We start from the raw sequence: 13,305 nt of genomic DNA on the forward strand, positions 1-13,305 counted from the left end.
TGCCTGGTTCCTGCCTCGGGTGTGTATGTGGAGGCCAGGCTCTGTCCGGGAGGTGGGACCTAGTCCTTTGTCATTATGTATTGAGAGCACAGGGTGTGCACACCAGCTCTGCCCCAGGGCATGCTAATATTCCAATGACTTTGGAGCAGAGAATGCCTTTCTAATCATGATGTCATTCTAAATCATAGGGAAAATATAAATTCAATTGCCCAGGTATAAAAAAACCAAAGAATTTGGTATATGACAAAAAGCATTAGTATTAATACATTTGCTCAAGCAAAGTATTTTCAGAAAATTAATGATGCATTGAACGATTTAGCTACAAGTATGCCCATTGACCTTTTTCTTAAATAACTGCCAACAGTTGGAAACTAAATATCCAACAGTAAGGGAATGAGTAAGTTAATGAACATATCCATGTAATAGAATAATACTATTCAGCGATTAAAAATAACAACTATTTCTTGACATAGAAAGCTGTCCACCATGACATGGAGGGACCTGGAGAGTATTGTCCTAAGCGAAACAAGCCAAACAGAGAAAGACAAATATCACATGATCTTACTTATTTGTGGAATAATGAACATAACAGTCTGAGGAATGGGGTAGACCCAGAGATGTGGAAGTGGGTTACAGACTGACAACCCTCAGAAGAGGGGGTGGGAGGAGGGAAGAGATAAACCACAGAACTTATACGCATGTATGCACAACCGATGGACATGGACAGCAAAGCTGGGGATGGGGTGCGGGGGTGGGGAGGAGGGTGTCAATGAGGAAAAAGGAGAAACATCTGTAACAAAAATAAATTAATAAAAAAGAAAGAAAGAAAGCTGTCCACCATGTCCCAGGAAGTAAAAATAGCAGGTTCTGAAATGGGATGGACAATGGGGGCCAGTTTTGGTCATAAATAAGAGGAGTACTCAGACATGATGGGAGGAGGAGGAGAAGAATGATGGTGATGATGTTAAAGGAGAATTTCCTTGGGTGGAATGATTACAGATTTCTTATTATCTTTATTATGTTTAACTACCTTTTTAAAAGTTTCCTCCATGACCAATATTCACTTTATAATAAGGATAAGATGCTACAAGTTATGAAATAGAAGAATTTTGTCCGTCAGTAGACAACTGCTGTCCATTTCGATTCGGTTAAGAGCACAGTGCGACCTGCTTTGCAACACGTTTTAATAGCCCAGGCCTTTTAGTGAGAATATTCACTCTGATGCCTGGTCACCTCCTGTCTTTGGAGTCACAGGCTCCTAGGGATCGAGGTGCCATTCGCTGATTTGAATGTTCCTGGGGAGATAGAAAGCGCACAAGGCCAGCGGTGGAGCTGGGCCTGAGATGTGCTTCTCATCACAGATGACGAGACGCGGGCCGGGACCAGGAATTGGTTAGCAGTGATTTCATAAGTTTGGTGGGGGCTGGGGAAGGGGAAGTGACTTCTCATTTCAGAACAGAATCAGGCTGTCAGGATCCTGGTCAGGTGGAGAATTTCCAACTGTGCTAAAAAGCCTTGAGTGTCTGGTTAGTCATTTGGGATGAAATGGGGTTATTGAAGCTGAGTCACAGAAAATTGTGGAATGAGATAAAGATAGAGAAATAAATAGAGATGGGGAAGTGGGAGGGGGCGGTAGAGACAGAGACAGAAAGAGAAGGAAGAAAGAGGAGAGAGGGAGAAGGAGAGAGAAGTGGAGGTAGAGGAGGAGGAGGAGGATGGGGAGGAGGACGAGGATGGGGAGGAGGAGGAGGGTGGGGAGGAGAAGGAGGGTGGGGAGGAGGAGGAAGATGAAGATGGGGAGGACGAGAATGATGGGGAGGAGCAAGAAGAGGATGGAGAGGAGGAGGAGGAGGAGGATGGGGAGGAGGAGGAGGGTGGGGAGGAGGAGGAGGGTGGGGAGGAGGAGGAGGATGAAGATGGGGAGGACGAGAATGATGGGGAGGAGCAAGAAGAGGATGGAGAGGAGGAGGAGGGTGAGGAGGAGGAGGAGGATGGGAATGGGGAGGAGGATGGGGATGGGGAGGAGGAGGGTGGGGAGGAGGAGGATGGGGAGGGGGTAAAGCAGAAAGAAGAGGGAAGGATTGGAAGCAGAGAAGGAGAGAAAGAGAGTGAGGAAGAGAGAACCTGAAACAGAGAAGAACAGATAGCCAAGAGACGGAAAGAAAGATGGACATAGAGGGAGAAGAAGATGCAAATGTAGACAGAGAGAGGGAGGGAGAAAGGGCAGAGGGCGCAGAAATACAGAGAAGGAGACAAAAAAAACCCAGAGAGAGCAAAGGATATACCCAGAGGACCAGGCACAAACACAGAGAGAGAAACAGAGAAAGTCGTGTGGACATACACGAAATCACAGACAGGCAGGGACAGTCACAAAAACCTGCATGTCCATGGAGCCCAAGGCAGAGCTACTGCTGAGAATCAGCCCATTAGGGACGGACGGCTGGACAGCATCTTTCTGTGGGGGCCTTTGTCACCTGAATGCAGAGCTCGCTTTGAGATAACAATAGGAGCTGTCTGTGTAAATTTCTTCCCTCTTTCGATGCCCGCTCCCTGAAGAATCATTAATTACGCAACAATAACAACACCACTCACAAGGCCATCGTGTGTTTTTGAGAAATCCAGGGAGCCAAGTGCAGATTATGAGAAGACTGTGTCCCAGCCTGGCCCCTCCCTGCAGCCCTGCTCCCCCTCTGCACAGGCAGCTCCCCAGGGACACTGCTTCTCAGTGTACAGGATCAAAGACTGCAAATAATTAATGAGCCTGTTCTCCCAGAAGAGTTCCTGTGACAATAGCTCAACCTGTCAGTGATGTTATTTCTGCTTTTGATGAGCTCAGAACCAGCATCAGGAGAGGAAAGGGGGAGGGCAGGGAAGGGGAGGGAGGGAGGGGAGAGGGAAGGGGGAGGGGAGAGGGAAGAGAGGGTAGGGAAAAGGGAAGGAGGTTCAGTCATTGCCATGCTGAGAAAGGGTTGCTTCCAGCAACTGTGGATCCCAGCAGGAAGGAATGTGTGTGGGAACCAGGCCACAGAGAGAAGTGTGTGTCACACACACACACACACACACACACACTTACTGGAAAAGGATCTGCAGATCTGTCCAGAGCTGCTTAGCCAGGCCCATCTGTAAATGCTAGAACTCTTAGGCATACCTGCTGCAGAGAAACACTCAGCTCTCTGAGGATTCACACAAGTGAAGTTGGTCACAGTGGCTCTACATGGTTTCTGGAGACTTAGCCTCCATTCCCATCTTCTGGGAAGAGCCTCCTGCCTTCCTTGGGGAAACCATCACTGCAGGCCATCGAGGTTAGAGGCTGGGGTCCATGGTGGGCTTATGTACCAGGACTTGCTCACGGGCACATGCCACCCTCCTGCTATTTCGTTTGGTTCAGAGATGGGCACGTGTCCTGATAGGCTCGGTGAGATCCAGACCAGGCCCTTGAGCTAGTCCTACTGACTGGGGGTCTCCTTTTGCTGGAAGGACCCAGGAACTAGACTGTTGATAATCTCATCTCCCCACAGCCTCACAGATACGGCTGAGGATGAAGGCAACCCAGGGAAGAGCAGACCCAAGAGGCAGAGAAAGAATCTGTTCTGAGCATCTGAATTCTCACACTGAATGCACTAGTCCCCATGGGCTTTCTCAGTGACGTGGGCCAATGCATGCATTCTTGGCACAAGTCACTCTGAGGTGGGTCCTGGCAATGTGCGCCTCACTGAGGGTCGCACCTGGGATGACCAACTGCAGAAGCACGAGGCTCTTTGGAGCTGCCCGCATGCCTGCTTGTCACTCGTCTCACTTCAAGGAATTCACGGATTGTTCCTCTGACCTCATGTCACGTAGTGGGGGCCACCGACATTCTACCGGGATACAATGGGGAACCCTTGTACCCCGGTTCCAGTAACTGGGTCATTGTTCTTCGCATCTCAAATCCTGTCCTGATGTCCCTCATGCCTTGGATCCTGCCAGCCCCCCCTCCCCGCCGCCCCCGCAGTCCTGTTCCCTGGCTCAGTCTGCTGGGACTGCGGCTGTCCTGTTACTATAGTCCTCCTTCCCCTCCTCTGTCAGACGCCCACTGTAGCGAGCAGCCGCAGCTGGGAACACCGCCTCTGTTGACTCTCAAGGTGCCCTGAGGCAGGAGGCCCATGAGTCCAGCTCAGGCAACTCAGATTCACCCCCTGGGCGTGTGAACCAAGGGCGGAGTGACACTGAGAAGTGGCTGGAGGTGGTCCCTTCTCCTGTGAGACCCTGACATGTCATCCCCTTCTGCCCGTTACATAGAGCTCCAACAGCGCCCTCTGCAGTCTGGGGCCTGGTTCTAAACGTATTCTTCAAGACTATAAATGGTCTGTGGAATCTTCCAACAAATTCTCCCTTTGCCTAAGTCAACTAAAGCTGGTCTTAAACAAACAACCCTGACAGACCCACCCTAGTGGGACCTCTCCTCCCAGACACTGGGATGTGACCTTTCCCATCACATGAACAGCTTCTTGTCTGGCAGCGCCCAAGGCACAGCAATGGCAGAGTCTGGGTTCGGCGACACCAACCCCACTTAAATTCATCCTCTCTCTCTTCCACCTCCTATTGTTAAAGTCCAAACGATCCAAAATCTATGAAGAATTTATACAACTCAAAAGCAAAAACAACACACAATCCGACTAAAAAATGAGCAAAGGATTTGAAGACACTTCTCCGAAGAGATCAAAAAGATGGCCAATAGACATATGAAAAGATGCTCAACATCACTAATCGTCAGAGAGATGCAAATTAGAACCACAGTAAGATGTCACCTCACACCTGTCAGAATGGCCACGTGGCATCAATAAATCAACGAACAGCAAGTGCTGGAGAGGATGTGGAGAAAAGGGGACTCTCGTGCACCGTTGGTGGGAATGCAGACTGGTGCAGCCACTGTGGAAAATAGTGTAGTTTCCTCAAAAAATTAAAAATGGAACTGCCTTATGACCCAGTAATTCCACTTCTGGAAATATATCCAAAGAAACTCAAAACACTAATTCGAAGACCATACGCATCTCCATGTTCAGAGCAGCACTATTTACAATTGCCAAGATTTGGAAGCAGCCCAAGTATCCATCCAATAGGTGAGTCGATAAAAAAGCTGTGGTACATTTACACAATGGAATACTACTTAGCCATACAAAAAAAAAAAAAAAAAAAAAGGAAATCTTACCTTTTATGACCGCATGGATGGACCTAGAGAGTATTATGCTAAGTAAAACAAACCAGTCAGAGAAAGACAAGTACCACACGATTTCACTTACATGTGGAATCTAAGGAACAAAATAAACAAACAAAATACAAACAGACACATATAGGAAACTGACTGACCGCTGTCAGAGGGGAGGGAGTTTGGGGGACTGGGTGAAGGTGAAGGGATTAAGCAAACAAAACCTCACAGACACAGACAACAGTATGGTGATTACCAGACGGAAAGGGGGGTGGAGGAGGAAGAAGAGGGTAAAGGGAGGAAAAACAGTGACAGAAAGAGATAATTTTGTTTGGGGAACACAATAGATGGATGACACATCATAGAATTGTACACTTGAAACCTATATGATTTTGTTAACCAATGACACCCCAATAAATTCAATAACACTTTTTTAAAAAATCTCCTTTTGGGATTGAAAAGTAATTTCTGCTGCTTGTCTGTGACTGCTTGCTCCACGGTTAAGGGGCTGATGTGGAGACCATGGCACATTTTCAGGTGTTTCAAATCAGGAAAATAAGACACATGTTTATTAAAAGTGTGTCTAATACTTCATTATCTGTACCTCAGATGAGAAGATTAGATTTTGGAAGAGAAAGATTAATAACTTTCTTTTGCAGAGATAAGCGTGCCCTGGGACCTGCGTGCCGATTATTTATTGTGAAACAATGTAGCAACGAGGGCATCTTGTCTTCACTCACATTAGATGCACTGTGGATAATGATCATTTAATTAAATCTCGTTATGAAAATGCCTTCTTTCTAAGCACGTTTTGACTTCTTTTCTTTGGCTTGCCACTCATCCGTCAAAAACCCAACCCTGACGGTCCATTTCTAAATACTAGGCAAGGTCTGCCCCTTCCCTTTCTGACAGTTCAGAATCCGTAGAAGTGACCAGAGCACAGACTGGTCAGATTGTCCTATTTTCATCCCGATTCCTCTGCTACTAAGCTGGGCAGCCTTGAGCAAGGTACTGAACCACTCTGAATTCATACGACGCTTCTCCGTACCTGGAGTTGGCCAATGCCTTGCTCATAAAGTTGTGTAACACTAAAGTAGGGCAAGTGTCTGAGATTCATGGGGCCATATATGGTGTTCCTTTCTCTCTCCCTTTGGGGACTGTGCTGGGCGCTGGCAGACACCTCTGGTCATTCGGGAACACGGCCCCAAGCCACTCTCTACAAGGTCTGGTCGGCTGCTGGGAATCAGGTGCGGGGGCAGAGTCCCCACTTAGCAAACCTTGTCCCCTGGCGCCTCCAGCTGACAACTCTTATGACACGTACCTCCCACTCACCCAGCTCGTTAACAAGTCTAATTTAATGGTAGTTTGCTCCTGACAACCAGCCCTCAGACCAGAAAAGAAAAGCCACGCATGCCTGCCTCCCGTCTCTGGTTACGGGGCCGCTCACCCACCTGATGGTTTGGTGCTGCAGGGAATCAGGGTCCGTGGCGTTCACCGTCAACAGCACGCTGCCCACGGAGATGTTCTCCCGCCTGGTCACCATCATGGGGTCGGGGTAAAAAACGGGGCCCTCGTTGACATCCAGGACAGTAATGTGGACGGTTGCCGTGGAGCTGGGGCCGTAGGAGACGTCAGGGACCAACGGGTCCTCATTTTCCACTTTGATCAGCAGGGTGTGAAAGGCGGAGATCTCGTAGTCCAGAGGCTGGAACGCAGAGAGAGGGACTCAGCGTGTGGGACCCACAGGGCGGACCCTTTGGCATCAAGTTTCTCTGACGTCCCACGAACAGGGGTGGATGTTCAGGGATGGATCCAGGCTTTCTGGGCTAAGTTTTATGCAATGCGGGGTCCTCTTTAAGAAAAAGAATCTGGCCCTGGCCGGTTTGGCTCAACGGTTAGAGTGTCGGCCTGCGGACCAGAGAGACCCAGGTTCAGTTCCCGCTAAGGGCACGTACCTCGGTTGCAGTTTGTCCCCGGCCCCTGGTGGGGTTGTGTGGGTGGCAGCCACTCGATGTGTCTCTCTCACGTCAATGTTTCTCTCTCTCTCTCCACCTTCCACTCTATCTGAAGATAAATGCAAAAATGTCCTTGGGGGAGGATAAAAAAAAGAAAGAAAGAAAAAAATATGAAATATATAGACACAAATTTAGGTATGAATATTGTTATTCCTTTGAGATTGAGAAAGAAATGGCAACGCATTACTCAGTAGTGAACTTCAGAGACCTGGGGCCTCCCTTCTCAGATGTCTTTAGGCGACTCATGGACTTCCCACCTGTAAACTCTAACTCCACAACTCCGACACGCGTGGGGGCTCAGGTGGACGAGGTGAAGCTTCGTCAGCTCCACAGTAACCCTGCCGCTGGCACAGAGAGATCTCATGGGAATGGCAAACCAAGGTTCCTTTTCTAATGTGTCCCCTGCTCGCCACGTGGTCGAAGGGCTGGGGTGGCCACAGCACTTTCTGGCACAGGTACGCATTTTCCATGAGGGCGTCGTGCAGGAAAATAATTCCAGAGGCTGAGACACAGGGGGCTAAGCCGCTGGGCCCTTTCCCACCTGCGGGTGTTTGAAAATATGAGGGGGCATTTTTGATGGTTGCCATGGCTTGGGGGCTCTCTGGACATGTACTGGGCAGGAGCAGGGATACGAGACACACAGCCGTGTCCAGGACAGTCCAACACAAGGGTGGACTGTCCCACTCTCAGGATCAGTGAGCAGCCCTGATGAGATAGCAGACAGCCTGCCACAGCAGGAGGTATTTCTACATGTGATGTGGCTGTGACCCTGCCCTCCACCTGCCTGGGGCCGCTGGTCCAGCTGAAGCAATGGACTTAGGTGAAAGCGTCATCTTCGCTCCCAAATACAAGAGGGGTCGGGGTCAAGTCCTGGCCCTGATGTTAATGACTATAGGACTTATCGGACCATCAGCCCATCACCGCCCCTCCCAGTCAAGTCCCAGGTCAGAGGACTGTCGTACAGATTGGGGCAGATGATACGTGTTGGACGTTTCACGCAGAGATTGGTCGAGTCTGATCTAAGGACAAGCTGTTAAGATGGTGAGAAAGAAGAATGTGGAAAGGGCTCTAGAGCCCCTGCCTTCGCCTGGCTGTTCTGTGTGCTCCCGGGGATGCTGCTGCCCAGGCGTGGATTTGTGAGCAATGGCCTGAGAGGGGTGCAGAGAGTGGTGTGCAGGCTGGGGTGCAGGCTGGCTGTCCTGCAGCAGCACCTCTCTCCCGTTCACCTCCACAGTGCAGGGAGCAGTCCTGGTTGTGCGATGCCCGGGGACTGTGCACCCAGAGCTGGGGAAACGCTGGGTCCCTGCCCTGGGTCATGTGGGATTGACAAGCCTTCTGTTGTCTCGGGCCTCTGACCCTATTGATATGACTTGTCTGGTGTAGGGTCTGTGGCGGGGAGGGCAGGAAACGGAAAATGCTTACAACTAAGTTACAGAGATCCAGCTCCATGAATACTTCATCAAGCGTCGGGAGAGGGTGTGGACCGCTGTCCTGGGGATTCAAAGGCTGGAAAAGCTGGCCCACACAGGCAGGGTGAAGGAGCAGGGGGTTGCTGTCTGGAAGGGGATTTGAAAGTAATCTAACATTGATGTTGAAGTCTGACGGGTTAGGGCATCAGGGATGCCTGCTTATTGATGTTTCCCTCTCCTCTGTGGACAAAAGACAAAACAGACTTAAAACGCAGGTGGATTATATTTGGCTGGAAGAATGACGCTGACATTTTGAAACAGGGTTACAAAGCAATAAACGCTGTTTCTGACCAGAAGGTTTTCCAGAGGAAACTGGGGCTCATTTACCAGAACCAGGAGGATTTGGTCCGTAGGGAGACCGGACTGCCCTGCAGACCACAGAGTCCCGACTTCCTCTGGTTCTTCAGTGCGCCGGCTGCTGGCTGGTTAGGGCAGAACTACCTTCCCACCTCTTACTGCAGAAGCCCCCCTTGCAGTTGAGGGTGGACACGTGTCAACTTGCCAATGACATGTCATAAAAAAACTGTCTGGGTGACCCGTAGAAAAATAGTTTCTTCCCCAATGAGAAGATAGGGGCACACAAGAGTTAGTTCTCTCTCTCGCCTAGTTGCCTTCTTGCTTCCTGTCTTGCACCACAGCTCTGGGAAGATGTGATGCCTGGGGCTTTGGCAGTTATTTTGTGCCCATGAGGAAAAAGCCAGCAGCATCTACACTGTCCTGTGCTGTCTCTCTGACACTTTGAGTTGCCAGCCAATCCTAGACTGCCCTACCTTTGTTTACTTATGGAGATCATTACATTTTCTTTATTACTTAAGCCACTATCAGCCTGGCATTTTGTGACCTGCAGCTGAAAGCATTCCTCACTAATGCACCAGGCTGCTGGTGGAGCAGAGAGTGCAGGAGCGTGGCCAGGCCTGCCTCTAGGAGGCTGTCCCGGGCTCTGACCTTGGTGTGCTGAGAAGCAGAGAGAGTGCAAGGCCTTTGTGGGAATTCACGGGGCAGGCAGCTGAAGGGAGGCGAGTCTCCATTCTGATTCTGAAGCACAGGAAGTCCACTCACTAGAAAAACCCAAAACCCAAGCCCGGGCAGACCCCACGCTCCGTGGGCACCGGATCCCCAGGAGTCAGCAGGTGGAAGCTTCTCCTTCTGCGGCAGTCCTCACCCACAGGGCTGTGCTCCGTGAACACCAGCAGCACCTGGGGCCCCGCTCCCGCGAGCTCTGATGCAGCAGGCATGGCCTGGCCTGCATTTTGACCAGTATTCCGGGTGACGCTCCTACGCGCTGACGTTTCAGAGGCACAGCGCTGTGCGAACAGAAGCATGTGCCTGGAAAACTGCACTCCTCCAGGACATTTACCCAAGCTTCGCAGGCCTGGGAAACTGCCTGACGCCTTCTATAGTTCTAGGGCTGGCTGGAGAGGACGGCCAGTGGCTGTGTCCTTTGGACTTTCACAGCTTTGCAGGGTCAGGGTCTCCTAACAACTCTGCCTTTGCACGTGTTATTAGGGAAGAAGAACTGAGGGGACCCAGAGGCTGCTCTTTCTAGGCAAACATTTGAGGGTCATTTGGATGAGGTACCAGAAAGGGCAGGCTTGGGAGGGACCCAGAGCCCATGCCCTGGAGCAAGCTGGAAGCTGTCCAAGATCTCAGTCCTTAATGGCTCTGCCCTCAGGGGCACCGCGGAGCTTTGTGGGTGTCATTGTTTATATGGCCCCACAATAGGCTGAATAATGACCCCTCCAATGTCTGTCGTTCTAATCCCTGCAGCCTGTGACTATGTTGCCTTAGATGGCAAAAGGGACTCGCAGATGTGATTGAGCTATGGACCTTGAGATGGGGAGGTGATCCTGGCTTATCCACAGGGGCCCAATATCATCACAAAGGTCCTTAAAAGAGGGAGGCAGGAAAGTCAAAGGAAGAATTAGCTGTGACGACAAAAGCAGAGGGACAGAGTCAGACAGATGCGAAGCTGCTGTGCTGCTGGCCGTGAGGTGGAGCAAGGGGTCGTGAGCCAGGGATGCAGGCGGCTGCAGGAGCTGGACAAGACCCGCCCTCGAGCCTCCAGAAGGACCCAGCCCTGCAACAAAGGCCCTGCTAAATGGATTTGGAGTTCAGGCTCCCCAAAGTGTAAGAACACATGTACATGTTTGAGCCGCCCAGTGTGTGGTCATCCATCACAGCAGCCTCAGGACATGCACACAGGTGCTAATGCCGCCCTGTCCGAGATGTTACCTCACGGATTCCTCACAACAGCCCCAAGAGGAGGATGGTATTATCGCCCTCGTTTTACAGACGAGGAAACTGAGGCACAGGACACATACTTAGGATTCTTGGCCAAGGGCACACAGAGTAGGAAGCAATGCTCCTGCTTTGTCCATGGCTACAATGACTATAAATAGGATTATTCTCCGCTTTGGAGGCAAAAGGCTCCACCCACCAGAAAAGAAGCTGTTCTGATGAATGTGCTGGTCTGGCAGAAGCTCTTTCCCGAACTTCCCAGAGAGAGTGGGAGGGAGTGAAAACCCTTCTCCTCGGACCCTGAGATGGCCAGAACGTTCTGCCCCCACCCAGCGTTTCTGGAGCTCTTGCTGGAGCCTGGGGCTTGGCATTCATTATCGAATTCTCTCCGTGTGCCACCTGCAACCAGAGAGGGTCAGCACGCTGGGCAGCAGCGCCAGCAGGAGGCTTCTCACCGAGGATTAGCCCGTGGCTGTAATTATCTCCTGTTTCTAAGGGATAACTGAGCCTCTGCTAAGAGAGATGAAGAAGCAAGGTAATAATCCCCATGTCGAGCGTAGATCTTTTCAAAAATCTTCACACGTTGTATTTTTGCATATTTTTGATAATTCACTATTAAACACCTGGAGAATTTCATTTAAAAATTAAGTTTGGATTTTTTTAAGGTTACACCTATGTTTGAGTTCTGTGGAACCTGTAAGACGTTGGTTTCATAGCTGTGAGGATATGAGCACACCTTTAAGCCATGAGCCTTTTTCTTTGTTTATCCTCACCTGAGGACATTTTTCCATTTTTTTCTTCTGATAGAGTGGGAGGGAGAAAAACGGGGGGGGGAGAGAGAGAGAAAGAGAGAGAGAGAGAGAGAGAGAGAGAGAGAGGGAGAGAGAGAGAAACATTGACGTGAAAGGGACACATCGAGTGGCTGCCTCCTGCACAACCCCAACCAGGGCTGGGGATGAATCGCAACCGAGGTACGTGCCCTTGTGCCCTTGACCGGAATTGAACCCATGACTCATTGATCCGTGGGCCAACGCTCTAACTGCTGAGCCAAACTGGCCAGGGCTGAGCCTTTTTCTTTTTAATTTTAGGAGGGAGAGACTAGGCTGACTTATCCTGGACATTCCCCATGCAATGAGGCCAGACGCCCCACCGTGGGCCCTCAGCACGCACATGCGGAGGGAAGAGCCAAGGGCAGCACCTTTACCTTGACCACGGAAAGCATCCCCTCATTGTTTTGAGGGTTGGTGTGGATTTCGAAGCTCTGGCCAGGGTTTCCATTGATGATGGTGTAGGCAGCCCTCCATGCGCCCGTGGTGGGGTCATCCTTGTCTTCAACGGTCAAGTTGACAATAACTCCCACAGCTCCTTCCTCAACTGTGGCTTGAAACTGCAAACAAAGCAGACGGTTACTCTTCCCATTTCGAGAAAACATCGGAAAGACCATTTATGGAACTCTTAACCATATGCCTCTATGGGGTACATTACCATATCATCTCATTTAATAATAAATAATGTCATAGGGAGCTTATGATGGGGAAGTGGTGTCTCTTCTCTTATCTACCTGAATGTAGACAATCACAAGAGCCCAGGAGGAGGGTTGAGCCACAAGAGAGAAGGGGTTTGGGTCCCCGAGTCACCACATGGAGCAGCCTAGTGTCTGGGGCCTCACCTACCCTAGAAAAAGGTGACCAGATAGCCAGTGTCATGGCTCATCAGTGCAGGACTGGAACTGAACTCCATGTTTGACTCAGAGCCCAAACCGTACCATCTTCACCAACGAAGGAAGCCAATTCCATCCTTCCCACCCCTTGCACCCAACTAGCGTGATTTAAAAAAAAACAACAAAAAACCTATCTTCTAAGGAAACATATAAATCAATTGTTTGAGGCCTTGTTGTACCTGTGTTTTTATTGTAATACATCTCCAATACTTGTTGCAAGTAGGTGTGGTGGAAATAAATCAATAAATGAAAAATTGGCTTTCCCATAGATAGAGAATTTCACAAGCTATCATTAGTGCATTCCTTTAGCCAGAAGCATAAAGTATTGTTTTGGCATTTACCTCTGACACAGTACAGGTGAATAGTAATCCATTTGCAAATATTTTACAAACAAGTAATACCAATAAGCTGACAAGAAGAAGAAATATCTTGGAATTTCAATTAGTAGGAAAGCAAGTCTAGACACAGTGAGATGACATCAAAAAGCTTTTGTGTACAAAGGAAGTAATTTGAGAAATGAGGTTTCGAAAGCAGCGGCTGATTAATTGACTTGCAAATCATTAATCATAACCCTTAATCTTGATGCCTTGGGGTATGGAGAGTGGATGGGAACTAATTTGCCTATCACACCTCAGCAAACCTGGGTGAGTTGTTTCTCTTCCATAACAGGGGAGATGG

At 49.6% G+C, this 13,305-nt stretch overlaps 1 protein-coding gene across 1 annotated transcript in view; it reads right to left on the reverse strand.

Moving 5' to 3' along the window:
• Nucleotides 1–13,305, reverse strand: part of CDH13 (cadherin 13) — an 840,526-nt gene that overhangs the window by 90,452 nt on the left and 736,769 nt on the right. Inside the window, exons 10-11 of the mRNA XM_036275129.1 lie at nt 12,112–12,294; nt 6,637–6,890 (exon numbers count right to left, since the gene is read on the reverse strand). Coding sequence (XP_036131022.1) covers nt 6,637–6,890; nt 12,112–12,294 — 437 coding nt within the window. The remainder of the gene's footprint in view (nt 1–6,636; nt 6,891–12,111; nt 12,295–13,305) is intronic.

Source organism: Molossus molossus, unplaced genomic scaffold (assembly GCF_014108415.1).
Source record: "Molossus molossus isolate mMolMol1 unplaced genomic scaffold, mMolMol1.p scaffold_m16_p_21, whole genome shotgun sequence".
Taxonomy (NCBI): Eukaryota; Metazoa; Chordata; class Mammalia; order Chiroptera; family Molossidae; genus Molossus; species Molossus molossus.